Source organism: Brachypodium distachyon, chromosome 3 (genome assembly GCF_000005505.3).
Source record: "Brachypodium distachyon strain Bd21 chromosome 3, Brachypodium_distachyon_v3.0, whole genome shotgun sequence".
Classification (NCBI taxonomy): domain Eukaryota; kingdom Viridiplantae; phylum Streptophyta; class Magnoliopsida; order Poales; family Poaceae; genus Brachypodium; species Brachypodium distachyon.
This window is the reverse complement of record NC_016133.3, coordinates 41535663-41549779: the sequence shown is the minus strand read 5'-3', so window position 1 is coordinate 41549779 and position 14117 is coordinate 41535663. Positions and strand designations below refer to the sequence as shown.

The 14117-nt window shown below is 40.9% G+C and overlaps 1 protein-coding gene across 2 annotated transcripts; it reads left to right on the top strand.

Moving 5' to 3' along the window:
* The first annotated feature begins 5943 nt into the window (after positions 1-5943).
* Positions 5944-11399, top strand: LOC100837289 (probable protein phosphatase 2C 66). 2 transcript variants are annotated; one of them, XR_731674.3, is made up of 6 exons: positions 5944-6368; positions 8196-8576; positions 8701-8818; positions 9004-9227; positions 10084-10209; positions 10382-10524. XR_731674.3 is itself a non-coding variant. In XM_003574667.4 (5 exons), the coding sequence occupies exons 1-5, from the start codon at positions 6069-6071 to the stop codon at positions 10934-10936; spliced, it is 1578 nt and encodes a 525-aa protein (XP_003574715.1). In that variant the 5' UTR covers positions 5950-6068; the 3' UTR covers positions 10937-11399. The 2 variants fall into 2 exon arrangements, 1 of the variants encoding a protein (XP_003574715.1); XM_003574667.4 differs by lacking the exon at positions 10084-10209 and having other exon boundaries at positions 5950-6368; positions 10382-11399.
* The last annotated feature ends 2718 nt before the right edge of the window (positions 11400-14117 follow it).

The window sequence follows — 14117 nt, the reverse complement described above, 5'->3', positions numbered from 1 at the left end:
CCTGTCAAAAGAAGGGTTGGCAAACGAGCTGTCATGTAAACTATTCCTCCGTCCAACAAAAGATATCTCAAATTTGCCAAAATTTGGATGTGTCTAGATATGACTGAGTGTATAGATGCATTCAAATTTCAAAGCTGAGACATCTTTTGTTGGACGGCGGGAGTATCTTGGTATTAAATCTACTCCCTCCGTACAACAAAAGATGTCTCAAGTTTGTCAAAATTTGGACGTTTCTAGACATGGCTTAGTGTATAGATGCATTCAAATTTAGTCAAAGTTGAGACATCCTTTGTTGGACGGAGGAAGTATGTGGTTTTCTCTTAGCTCGTTTGGCACCCATCATTTGGCCTTTTGGAATTCATTTTAAATTTCAAAAACAGTCTTGTTTGGTTGGCACGGAATTGACCACAAGAATTCAATCTCGAATTTCATGGAATCACACTATAATTAAAATCAATTCCCCTCTAGAAGTAATCATTTTCCTTGAATTGACTCTCGCTCTACAAATCCATGTGATAGACAAACATAATTTTTGAAACCGGAATTCAAATTCAATCAAATGAAATCCTATTAAAAATTAGATTTCATTTCATTCCTTTCAAATGAAATGAAAAGATGGATGCCAAACGAGATGTTAGAGACCAGACGTATCCATACGAACGTTTATAACATTTTTCTCCACTTTCTGTAGCCTGGTCCAGTCCGTTGTGAGGTAAGTTCGAACTTGACAACATCGTTGAATGATGATGATATGGAACCAGCACCGACAAACAGACCCGGCCTTATCGTATCGGTATACGAGTCGAGAACTTATTGTTTTGCAAACTTGGGAATCACATAACTGTGGAAAGAGAAGAAATGGACAGGTATAATAGTGAAAAGGTAAAGGAAATAACAACCAATGAGCATTGGAGTAATGTTATATTCCCCGTCCCATATCAAGTGACTCAATTTTCTCAAATATGTATGTACCTATACCTAAAAAACGTCTAGATACATGTAATATTTCATCACTTAATACGAAACGAAGGGAGTAGTTTTCTATCTGCTCTTGTGAATTATAGTCACAAAGATAGAAATATGTAGCTACTCGTTAATTAGACAATGGCTTGTCATAAATGATACATGCTCCTAAAAACTGAGAAATGGGCATGTTTTTGAGCTTCCAAAAATTAAAGGCAATAAATAGCAAAACTTATGTTGTTTCTTCAAAGAAAAATGGATAAGACAAATTTCTTTTTCGAGGAAAATTCCTCATCCACAGATTCAGACAGTCATATTTTTAATTGCTAACCACATTTGGCATGCGGTAATATGTCAGGCATCAAGGCTAAACAGACTTAGCTTAAAACAGAGCTCTTTTCCATTACCCTAAGAATGGCGAGGACCGTCCATTGTCCTTCATTAAACTAATAAGGTCTGAAAATTACGCTTAGATCCCTACTTTTGCAAGGTGTTTATTTTCGTGTTTGGCCCTCCGTAATAATTTATAATGTGGCCCCCATTATAATAATTTTCCTGCCTCCGTCCCGGTACCACCCCAATCACTAAGAAATACGATTACCTGAGGGATGAATCCTTAACTGTGGAGGCAATTAGCAGCTGGTTATACACGACCAAAATCAGTTGTTAATTGATTTGTAATCTAGGCTGTCCATTGTTGACGACGACGAGTCCAACATGACGAAGTCATAATCAAAGGAGCAACATGCTTTTTCCAATTCACCGGCTCTGTGACCTCTGTCGAAGAATGTTCATCACGGGGACCTAGCGCACAATCTGAACAGAATGGTCAAGGGAGTCAGATCTTCATTCGCTACGTCGATGAGCTTGCAAACCTTGCCGTGGTATTGAAATGCGAATGATCAGCGTCGCTTCTTCTACTTCTTTTATTTTTGGAGTGAGCGGCGGTATGATATTCTCTCCTCGTGCTATTGAAACGCGGAAGAGAGTGGCCCCGCGCCAGAAACGTGTAGTTGAATGTTCAGTAAGACTCAGAGTCCTTGTCAAGGAAGATGCTCTGTTGAATTTTATGGCAATGCAAGTGTGACTATTAGAGGAGCCACAAGTCCAGTCCACCCCAACATAGGGTAAGGGATCAGATCAATCCACCAAGTCTCCCTGCGTTGTGTCTCTTTCAGACTCGTTCGTTAGCTGCTAGTAATACAGGCAAAGCCCAACAAGTTGCAAGTCAGCAGAGTAGTATGATATTTGAGCAGCAGATTGCTGCATGCCTGCATCTGGACCGTCGTGTTGCCGCGTCAGATGAGGCCTGCGCCTTTTCGAATATTTTCGCCGCTTCTCATCTGATTTCTTTCAGTTGGCGTGCTCCGGCCGATCCAGCTCCGTGTGTGAGAAAGAAAATCGGCAAGAATTCCATGCATCCTCATTTTAAACCCAGGCCCAGCCTGCTGCAACCCCCCCTCCCTCCCTCCCTTTTCGATAGCACAAAACGGATCTTGGCTACAGTAGAAAGATAGACGCAGTACGGAAGCATGAGATCTTGCGCAGATCCTTTGCCGTCTTCGCACACTCAGGCACCGCTGTCGGCTTTGTTTGTCCACCATACGGTCTCAGGTATAGTACTACACTCATCAGGGGGCTGCTTTGGATTGCTGCATTTTTACGGGTGGTCATCGAGTAATTCCTGTCACCATCGGCTTCTTAAATCCGGCGACCGATCTCGGCGGCGATCGTCGCCGGCCGCATTAACTGCTGGGATTGGGATAGGCGGTGCTGTTGGGTTTGGTCGCTTGCCATTCAATATCCGTGACAAGAACTTTTCACCGCTTTTTGTTTAATTTTCCTTCGGAATGCAGCATTCCCCGTACCGACCTGAGGGACGGAGCCGGCAGCTTGTTTCTTGGCTCTCTCCGGCGTGTCCACATCTACTGGTCAGCGCGAGCCAACCTTTTTCTCAACAAAGACAATAAAAAAGAGGGGTTTTAAATCTAGAGCAATTATGTTCAATGAGGCAAAAAAATAATCTAAAGTAAAGGTAATTGTGTGGGTATGATTCCGTCAAAAGTGCTTTCGGAACTGTGACGAACCTTTACTACCCTTACATTAAACTAGCAAATCTCTGGTGGCTAGAATCGGGACATAAGCGGGATCCTTTTCATCACTGCCAACTGAAGCTGTGTAAATTGTGCCGGTCAGCAATACTGTTTTTCTACATACTGAGAAAAGAAAGACATCTCTAAGGATCGCTGGTCACAAGAGATATATTACTGCTGGCGGTGATGTCCGGAGGCGAGTGATCGAGCGGCCGGCAACTGAACTGTTGGTGCCCCCCCTGAATGGCTTTGTTGGCCCATCCGTCGATGATAATGCATACAACACTGCCATCAACTCCACCACCCTGGGTCCGGAGTGGGACCAAACATTCGTCCATGTGCCTATAACAATGCATGCAACAGATGAGTGAGATCGACCAAGCTTTGGCTGCTGCGGACGGTGGATCATCCATCGGTTCTGTCTGGCCCTGGCCAAACGGGACTTACAGCAACGGGTCACTGTTGGAGATCAGGCTTCGTGTTTTCCCTTTTCCCGGTCTTTGCCAGCGTAGCTATCCCTTGCATGTCTGCGTGCATCGCGTTAAGATAAGTAGCAACCAACCTCTGATATCATGTTAAGATAATCATCTATTCTAAAAAACCGATCTGCTAGAAAAAAAGATACATATACTGTCAAATTTTATTTTATTTTGGTATTAGACTGCTCTCTCGATAATTGAACAAGGCGAGGATACGACGGTTCGTTAGCTTTTCGGCGCCCTTCCCTCCAATAAACCACAACTATCCATCCAGGCCTGCTAATGTCTGCATTAATCCAATCTTTCGGGTTAAACATTTTGATCCCCAACCAATCCTTGATCATGTTCTAAATTCGAACCGTGTACCATCGTTTCCGAACGGTTCTTCCATAAGGATCAACCATATGTAGTTTGGCCAGCCATGGTGCTCTGGTTGATCGGCCGTCCACGCTCTGCTAAATTAAGTGTTTCCTTGTTTGAGCTAAACAAAATAGAGGCCGGTCAATGATCTGGTGCAATATGTTGCCATTTTAAATGAGTTTATAGTACATATATTGCGTTCAACCTAACCAAATAATTCTAAGTTGTTGACAGCACTCCCTTAGAAGAGATTGCGAGCTTGCAGTCGAAGTCCTGCAGGATCAGACTGATCGGACTTGTTTATTACTAGCGCTAAGCTCCAAGGGCAACAGTATCTTCTGGTCCAACCATAAGATATGTACTTTGTTAGAATCTTAATTACAAAATCACTGTCATAAAATGTTGTTCATTGTACCACAACAAATGGCTAATTAGTCAACTCAATCTACAAACGACTTATTTCGATCCTCTGTGTAACAGTCCAAGTCTGAAAAAAACTTATCTGACCGTTGAACACGCCCACAGGTTCAACACCGGCTAAAGCAGCACCCAGCATTGACTTGCATTTCCGTTAGCAAAAGGTATAATAAAGATAATACTGTAGTACATCTTTCTCACTCTCAAAAAATAAAAGAGAGGAAATATATGCGCATGGATATACACAACTGTGTCACTGTCAATACAACTGTTTGCTATCTTTGCATCACTGTACATTAGGCAAAAAATAGTGGCTTAATATTAAAATCTTATGACAGGGACACTATGTATTAATTAGTAGTCCCATTGTCAGTACTTGTGCTAATGAGGACAAAGAACAACCTACAAGATAGTCGCCTTTTTCCTATGCACACAAAAAGACTATGCCAAAAGAGAAATCTTCATGTCTATAGTGGGAGAAGAAAACACAATCTGGAAACCAAGAAAAGGCATGCCAAAAGGTCGCTCCTTGCTGAAAAAGGAGTTCATTTCTGTTGAAAGGGTGCTCAAAAGAAGTTTGAAAGGAAGACCGGTCTGCAACGATGCTGTTGCTATCTTCATGCAGTTGCTTAAGAGAAATCTGATTCACCTCCAAAATTGATTAAGAGGTGTCGATTATTATTGGATAGTTATTCAAGCTAGTACATTTTTCTCTAAGCTCTGTCTGCATACTATTGCTTATTCTGATCCACCAAAAAGACACCAGTGATGCTACAAAAAGGAATATGTATGTATATCATGTGGCATGTTGGGAAGTGCTGGATCTGGTTATTAAAAAATTTATAATTACATATCAGTTTCTAAGATTAGTCGACCTCTGCAAATGCAAAATATAATACTACTAAAATTTTGTACTGCTTGCGCCCATCAATGTGCTAAGAAGACAGAGCCACATGCTTGCTGTGCCCTCCCTTGGACCTTGGATCCATGCTACTGTATGTACTTGGATTTGCTTTTGTTTACTGTTCATGTCAATACCACCGGTACTTGGATTTGATTTTCCTTACTACTGCGCCAATGCTAGCGGTACATGGCTTCGATGTTCCTGATTTTCTACTGTCATTATAATTCTATGTACCATCTGTCTGAATTTATAAATCATCAAAACAATAGCTTAAATTAGAAGTATTGCAAGTGCTACTGCCTAGCAATTCTCAAATAAATTTATTGTTATAAAAAATATGGCATGTGAAAAAAATGATTAAATGTGCCATGCAAAAAACACACACATAAAATTCAGCTTATATTTTAAGGAGTGTAGCTAGAACCATTTGTGTTGGCATGATCAGACTAGTCACTGGACAAAATATGAAAATAATTGGCAAGAGTTGGAGAAGATTTTATCTTGGAGTAGCAATTTCCTCATCCTAGGATACCTTCATTCCTCCACCCAAAAGGTGAAACACCATGGCTACTTCATGATAAACATAATCAATTGCACAACCCCCAACCTAACCCCACTTAAAAATCATGACAGTTTTTTAATTTATTTTTTGAGCCCAAATCTCCATGTAAGAAGACCATGCAAACCAAATGACACAGAAAGGGTAATAAAGCTCAAAGGCTACAAGATGAGGAAACATCAAGCATCTCAAAAACCTACAACCACCATAGGCATAGCGCTGCCGCAGCAGTTACTGTGCTGCCCCCTCCAACTCTGTGCTCCGCCGTGTTGCCGCGCTCCCATTGGCCGCCCATGGGCTCCTGCCTCTCCACCCAGCCCGGCGACGGGGCGGCGTGGCCGCAGCGGTGGCGCAAGAGGCGCGGCGACGAGCGGGAGGGCGCCGCGGCTGCCGGCGGCGGCGGCTTCGGCTTCTTCTCCAGCGGCGGTGGCGGTGGAGGCGGCAAGAAGCTCCCTGGCGGCGGGGAGATGACGGAGGAGGAGCTCGCGCGGGTCGCCGGGAGGACGTGCGCGAACGGCGCGAGCGCGGTGGCGTGCCTCCACACGCAGCAGGGGCGGAAGGGCACCAACCAGGACGCCATGGTCGTGTGGGAGGTGAGCTACTACAAACCGCTATTCGTTATTTTCTCTCGTTTCCCGGTGGATTCGGAGCACCGATCAGCGGCGGCGCTCGTTCCATTAGCGATTCTGAGCACCAACAGAGCCGCCTCACTAAGTCAACTCCTTGCGTTTACTCTTCGAAGTCTTCTTCGTGTTAATGTCTTGGTTCGTGCCTGTGATTATCGATTTGGATTTCGATGTTGTATGGTTCAAGGGGAGAAACTACTTTATGTAACGGATTGTTTTATTCGAAATGCGAGGGATTTTGCTCCAGCATGGTGATTAACGTCCGGTTGCTATCGATTAAGTTCAGATAGGTCTGGATTTGTAGTTGGGTTGGAGTCGGGGCATTTCTTGATCTGGTTCCAAAGGATGCACCTTTTTGCTGTGCTGGATAGTTTGAGCTTCGGTAAGAAAACGAGCAGAACACCAATTTTCGGTGTGTTGCTGTGTGCTCTTCAAAGTTTTTGATAATTTTTTAGAAGTGCTGTATGATAGATGGGACATGAATTAGTTGTGATATTGAAGGACTACGGCTGTCTTTGCATTGGTTCAAGACATTGTCTATGTTGCAAGCAAGATCCTTAGCAAATGTTTATACCTTTCTTTGTTTTGTTCTCTTTTATTTAAAGAATGATATATTCTTGTCCCTTTCTTGACATTGATGTGATTGAGAGGTCAAGTGAAGCGGGGGCAACTGATAGCTGGCTTGCTCCATCTAGGCTCCATCCTAATCAATTACCAGTGCAGCTTAGGTTTGACGAATAAGTGCTATGTTGGTTCCTTAAACAGTAGGTTTTGATAATAACAGGAGGTTAACTAAAGAGATGGGTGAAGTGCAATATGTTTATTTTTTCTCTTTTTTAAAGACCTAGGGCCAGCCAAAATGTATGTAGGTTTGAAAATGTATTTTGTGCGTCATTTTAGCAAGTCCACATGAAGTAAAGCCATTCACTTCTAAGATGCATGAAGGATCATGTACTTAAGATGACAATGAAGAGAGTTTATACCTGTAGATTCTCAGGATAGTGCTGTGGATCGATAATATTCAAAGCAAAAAGGTACTTCCTTTATTGGAGTGGGAGATACTCCCTTGACACATATTTTTTTCGTTTATGTTGGAATCAAGTTGAATCAGCCTTTAGCTCTATCTTCCAGTTTTTATTTCGTCTCCTTGATTATTTTGTGTCATGTTCCTCTTCCTTTGAGATGTTAAGTTATACAGGAAGTCTTCCTACTCGTCTTTCCACATTGTCTTTGAGTATTAGAAACTTCTTTGATGTAGGAATATTCTCATATGTGAGTTTATTGTGACTAGGTGTTGAGTTTCTCCATGGTTTCTTGGCACTATTTGAAGTCCTATTATCTGATTTTATCTGATTCCATCGTAGGAACATTTCATACATTTATCCATTCAAAATCCTTTATGCACTTCCCCTCACTTGCCCGCTCACAAATACTACTCCCTCCGTCCCATATTAAGTGTCTTTCTATTACATGTATCTAGATGCTTTTTAGGGATAGATACATTCATATTTGGACAAATTTGAGTCACTTAATATGGGACGGAGGGAGTATATTCTTAACTCTATGGTGAAAAGATGAGCATTGTGCAGTTTACCGTAACTCGTTCCATCTCTTCAGTATATTTTGTGGAAATAGTAAGTGCATTGCTGCATTTGCTTTTAAGAAATTAATTAACAATAGTCACTTCTAGCTGATCGGATCACTGGATACTGACTTAGTGATGGAAAAGAAGACACTTGTATTCCATTAAACTCTAACTAACAACTATGTGATGTCCCCTTGCTTTTACTGCAGAATTTCAATTCAAGTGATAGTGTCTTCTGTGGCGTCTTTGATGGTCATGGGCCATATGGTCATTTTGTGGCCAAGAAAGTTAGAGATTCTCTCCCTGTCAAGTTACTCACACAATGGAAAACCAGTGGTAATGGGGGTACTAGTCCTCAACTAAACGGAAGCATTTCCGCAAGTTTGAACTCTGAAGAAACGGCATCTGCTATTGATGATGAATGGGGTGAGTCTGTTGATGTTGATGGGAGTGATATGCTTCCTGAGATGTTCGTTCCACTTAAGCAGTCTTATTTGAAGGCATTCAAATTAATGGACAAGGAGCTCAAGCTGCATCCTACAATTGATTGCTTTTGCAGTGGCAGTACGGCAGTCACGTTGGTCAAACAGGTGATCGATACTTCTAAACAAGCCCTTGGTGTTTGTAGATAAATTACTGAATGAAGCTCTTGAAAAAAAGTTGTCGCAATAGAATTTAAATTGATGGATAAACTGGACATGGTTTATTCTCCAGGGATGGGATCTTGTAGTTGGAAATCTTGGGGACTCGAGAGCAATAATGGCGACACGGGATGCTTCTAACCATCTAACTGCTGTTCAACTCACTGTTGATTTGAAGCCTAACCTTCCCAGTATGTTCATTTCTCTCTGATAATTTCATTTGGTTTCTTGGGTTTTGGGAGTTGTTGATTTTTGCATTTATGAGTTTTTTCTTCCATTTCGTCCCTCAATATGCCTTGTTCAAAGTATCATTTACTATACTGGATCATTTTCTTTTGGTTAATTTAGACTTTAATGTTTGTTTCTTTTTCTTCAGAGGAAGCTGCGAGGATCCAGCAATGTAGAGGAAGAGTTTTTGCTCTTCAGGATGAACCAGAAGTTTCCAGGGTATGGTTGCCAAATAATGATTCTCCTGGATTGGCAATGGCAAGAGCTTTTGGAGACTTCTGCCTTAAAGATTATGGTTTAATATCTGTTCCGGAGATATCATATCGCCGTCTGACTGAAAAGGATGAGTTTATAATATTAGCCACTGATGGGGTATGCTTCTTATCATCTTTAAATGATCCTCCAAATTATTATTTTTACTTGTCAACTGCATGCATCTGAGTTCTCCAACCAGCTAATTTACGAGGGATAAATAAATTGTAACTTCATTCTATGTACGTATGAGAGTTCTCACGGATAGCAAATATGCTTGGAAATTCAGCATACACTTCTAGCTTTCACATCCTAGGATTAGGGCTTTTGCTTCTAGGCTTCCTGTTATACTTTTCAGTTAAACTGACATATTTTGCTCTGAAGTCTGAACCTTGGTAGCATCACTCTGAGGACCAGGCATAGATCTACATAATTTGTGCTTTGAGGAAGCAACATGGAACAAGTTATTGGTATAGTTACATGGCTTCAGTCTTGAGAATGAGGGCGTATCAGGTGAAAACCTTTATTCAGTGAAAATCTGAAAACTTCCAATCCTAGCCATTAGATCTCAAATAAACGGATCGGATGAAAGGTGGAACCTCTAATCACTTAAACGTATTTTATATGAAGAAAAAACTCATCATTAAACGTATTTTATGAAGAAAAAAAACCCTGGACATCTAGTGATGAGTTTTTTTCTTCATATAAAATACGTTTAAGTGATTAGAGGTTCCACCTTTCATCCGATCCGTTTATGAGATCCAGTCGTTAGGATCAGAAGTTTTCACCGAACTGAGGTTTCACTTGATACGTCGCCCTTGAGGATATCAGAAACAAGAAGTTAACTCAAAAATAACTAAAACCAGAAAATGATGGACACTGACTTTAATCCTCTGGTTTAGATAATCGAGCTTTGAGTCTGTACAGCATGTTCACATTGTCATTGTGACAAACTGGGGGCTTATTTTGTAAGCAGGGACTAGACCGATCCCTTTGGGTGGATGCTGGTATTAGTTGATTTTCCCTGCCTATCCCCTTCCTTCCAAATAATCCGTTAATGTGATAAAAGGTGATATGGTCTCCTGTCCATTTGTTGTTCCAGGTGCACACAAAATCTAGCAATTTACCTTGTACTGTAATTCTGCAATGATTGGCGGATGCGAATCAATCCTTAGGATAGGGAGTACTTTATTTTTCATATGCTTGCATATAAACGCGTTACATCCTTCACCTGCTTGAACCCTGTTATATTCGGAAAAATTCAATGACTGTAGGTTTGGGACGTTCTCTCAAACAAGGAGGCTGTTGATGTTGTAGCTGCAGCCCCATCTCGAGCAACGGCCGCCAGGGCTCTTGTTGATTGTGCTGTCAGATCATGGAGATTGAAGTTCCCAACATCCAAGAGTGATGACTGCGCTGCTGTTTGCTTATTCCTGGACCATGGAAACTCACCTGACTCGGTTGAAGAGAATGAAGCCAAGAATGGAGAAGAACCTGCCGTGGAGGCTTCGATCCCAGATGCTAGTGTTTATGAAAACACTGCAGACGTAAATGTACATTCCTCCAGTCAAGAGCAAATCCCCGAGCCCACATTGGAACACTCATCCACGCTTAGAAACGTTGATGAGATTATGCCAGTGGACGAACCTCCTGTCTTGAAGGAACCTGAAAGGTGCGCCTCTGCACGTAGCCTGGCTGACTGCATATCCACTAACGAGGAGGAGGAATGGTCTGCGCTTGAAGGCGTGACACGGGTAAATTCCCTCTTGAACCTCCCTAGAAAACTGTCAGGTGACAAGAGATCGACCAGCTGGAGGAAACGGCGTTGAATGAACACCAAGAAAAAAACCATCTGCTCCGGTGAAAGTCGTTCAGGGTACTCACATAGGCGCATCTCAGCCGATACAAGCATTTTCAGCCGAGTGCAAAATTCTTCGGTCTGGGGACTTGTTCTAGCCAATTTTAGGCCCCTTCCCCAGATTGTTCCGGACTGGCAGGGCTTGTACATTCAAGAAGATTGTTTATTCATTCTTGTGCTCTTTGTCAGGAGGTGTTCCATGCTTGGGCTTCTTTACTTGTTTGTGTATAACAAAGTTTTTGTTCTGTGAGAAGCTTTTTTCTGTAAATCATCTAAGGTCTCCCTTTGTAACGGTAGATGGGTTGATGTTCGCTTACCGTTGTTGTACCAGAACAAGGATTCAACCCTACATGTGTAGTATGTATGTCATATGGATATTCTCCTCGAAAGTCTGTAAAAGCTGCTTTTATTCCTACCGATTCTTCACAAGATTATCATTTTCAATGTCCATAATTCCTTAACTTGACAGGAACCTGCGCACCGTGATACGAAGGCAGGAACTTGGCGTGTTGAATGTAAAATCATACTGATATTTCTTCATAATAAGTGCAAATTCAGATGCTTAACCTTCTTGTTTTTGGAACTCAAAACATGTAAACAAAGACACAGATTATTTATTTTTGTGTACAAATCTAGTCATATGATATGGATAAACATGTCGTTCAAAACGACGGCCCGCCGTAAGAGAACGCACCCTCCGGAGCATTATTCGGGACACGGAGTACATCTTCCTGTCTGTAATGTGACGAACGAAATGTTGTTGCGGAGCCTTTAACCTCTCTCCATTTTGATCTAGAAGGTGGCTGCTCCTGAACGAAGCAATTTACCTTGTGCTGTAATTGTGCAATGTTTGAAGGATGCGACACAATCCCAAGGAAAGGGAGTACTTTATTTTCACATGCTTGCATATAAACGCTTGTACATTCAAGAAGATTGTTTGTTCTTTCTTGTGCTCTTTGTCAGGAGGTGTTCCATGCTTGGGGAACTTACATAACGCGATACGAAGGCGCGTGTTAAATGTAAAATAATTATTAATAATTCTTCATAATTGCTGTAAAATCACATGTTTAAACTTTGTTTTTGGAGACATTTAACCAAAGGCAAAAATATTTTTGTTGTGCAATCTAGTCATGTGATACAGATAACATGCCATTCATATCCGGCCCGCCATACGAGAACGCACCCACGGGACTCATCGGGGACAAGGAGTATATCTTCTCGTCTGTCATGTATGGAACAAAATGCTGCGAAGATCTTATCCTCTGTCCATTTTGATCCAGAAGGTAGCAGCTTCTGAATGACGCAGCTTGCGGATTGCCAGGACGAACCCCGCTTCCCATTGGCACCAGACGACGACTTTTCAAACTAGACACAAATCCACTTAACTGTATCTCGGTTGCTTTCTCAAGCAAGGACTTTGGAAAGCTTCCAATCAAATGTGGCTTTGCATAATCCAATCCACCATGGATTAGCCAATCTCCGGTTGCTTCACGGCGTGTACAATGAGATGATGTCAGCCTTCTCTCAGTGATGCCACATAGGATAAAATCTGATGTGGAAGAGAGAGAAATGAAGAAAACGCACAAACCTTCTCTTAATTAAGAGATGATCTCTTCACAAGAATGATAAGGTAAAAATAAGTCAAATTTACCATTGTACTAGATTTCACCTTTTCTTAGCATTTATTTAGTTAATTTTATTCATCTAAACATTAATTCTAAGATAGAACACTAAGAGATAACCCATTGTACAACATGTTTATTATCTTTTCTAATTAACGTGGAATGACTAAGATAAGACAGTCTTATCAACCATTATACATGCCCTTATCCTATATATAAAAGACAAAAAGAAATGAGTATGGAACAAAATCAATACTAGATAGTAGTAATATGGATGAGAATGATTAGTATTAGAATAGAAAATAACCTTAAGAACTCTCAAGGTAATGGTACGCTTGACTCCGTAAGGGTGAGAAACTAATTGCAGTCTACTTCCCGGAAGTATAGTCGCGCCTTTGTCAACCACAAAACCTGGACAGTCTAAATTGAAGCAGCCCGTCTTTCCATATCGATCCCACTGTAGTGTAATTACAAAAGTATAAAACACAAGACTTTGGTAACATGTAGAAAACTGATATAGTGTACTTACTGTCCAAAAAACGAAAAAATGTGTCCCCAAATCACCGTTGTACAACCCTGGAGGAGCCTGTATATAAAGTTAGGGAACAACATGTTATTAACTAAAGAGCTGACAACACTACAGAATATGATTTTCGTAGGAAACTAAAATTTAATTAAAACTTACATGCCATCCAACAGAAAAATAATTGAAACCTTGTCTATTCTTCAAAATCAACGCAGCTCCACTATTTTCTGTTACATCTAATGTAAAACCATCTACTTCTATCGTAGATTTCGATCCCGTAGTATTCCTGCTCCTGATCTGTTCCATATAACACAACCTGTCAAATAAAATGTGCAAGTATTTTTAAGTTGGTATACACCACTAGTTATGGTTCTACTTGTATGGCAGTAGGTTTAAAAAAATCCTTTAAAAACAACATTACAAAACCAACATATTTGATCAAATGGTCATTTCCATCTATTTTGAGAAATATGCATGATATCAGTCTCTTCGAGGTTCAAACCCCTAGCTTGCTAGCACAGAGAAAAAGGTTTAAGCCCCTAAGAACATGTACAATGGTTGATAAGACTGTCTTATCTTAGTCATTCCACGTCAATTTGAAAAGACAAAAAAACATGTTGTACAATGGGTTATCTCTTAGTGTTCTATCTTAAAATTAATGTTTAGATGAATAAATATAACTAAATAAATGCTAAGAAAACGTGAAATATAGTACAATGGTAAATTTGCCTTATTTTTGCCTTATCATTCTTGTGAAGAGATCATCTCTTAATTAAGAAAAGGCTTATGTCTTTTCTTCATTTCTCTCTCTTCTACGTCAGATTTTATCTTATGTGGCATCGCTAAGAGAAGGCTGACGTCACTCCATTGTACATGCCCTAAGCCACCATCGTAGTCCCCACCTTAGGCATAATTAATTAGTCAACTTGCCACTATTCATATATGCCTAAATTTTGGTGATTGATTTCTTTCTCAATTCTTGTGATATATATCCACTTCAAGTC

What these genes read in the sequence shown, in the direction of transcription:
- LOC100837289 (XM_003574667.4), top strand. Translation starts at nt 6,069, where the DNA reads ATGGGCTCCTGCCTCTCCACCCAGCCCGGCGACGGGGCGGCGTGGCCG. An exon ending in ACGCCATGGTCGTGTGGGAG is followed by an intron (nt 6,369 to 8,195) that starts GTGAGCTACTAC and finishes CTTTTACTGCAG; the next exon opens with AATTTCAATTCAAGTGATAG. An exon ending in CAGTCACGTTGGTCAAACAG is followed by an intron (nt 8,577 to 8,700) that starts GTGATCGATACT and finishes TTTATTCTCCAG; the next exon opens with GGATGGGATCTTGTAGTTGG.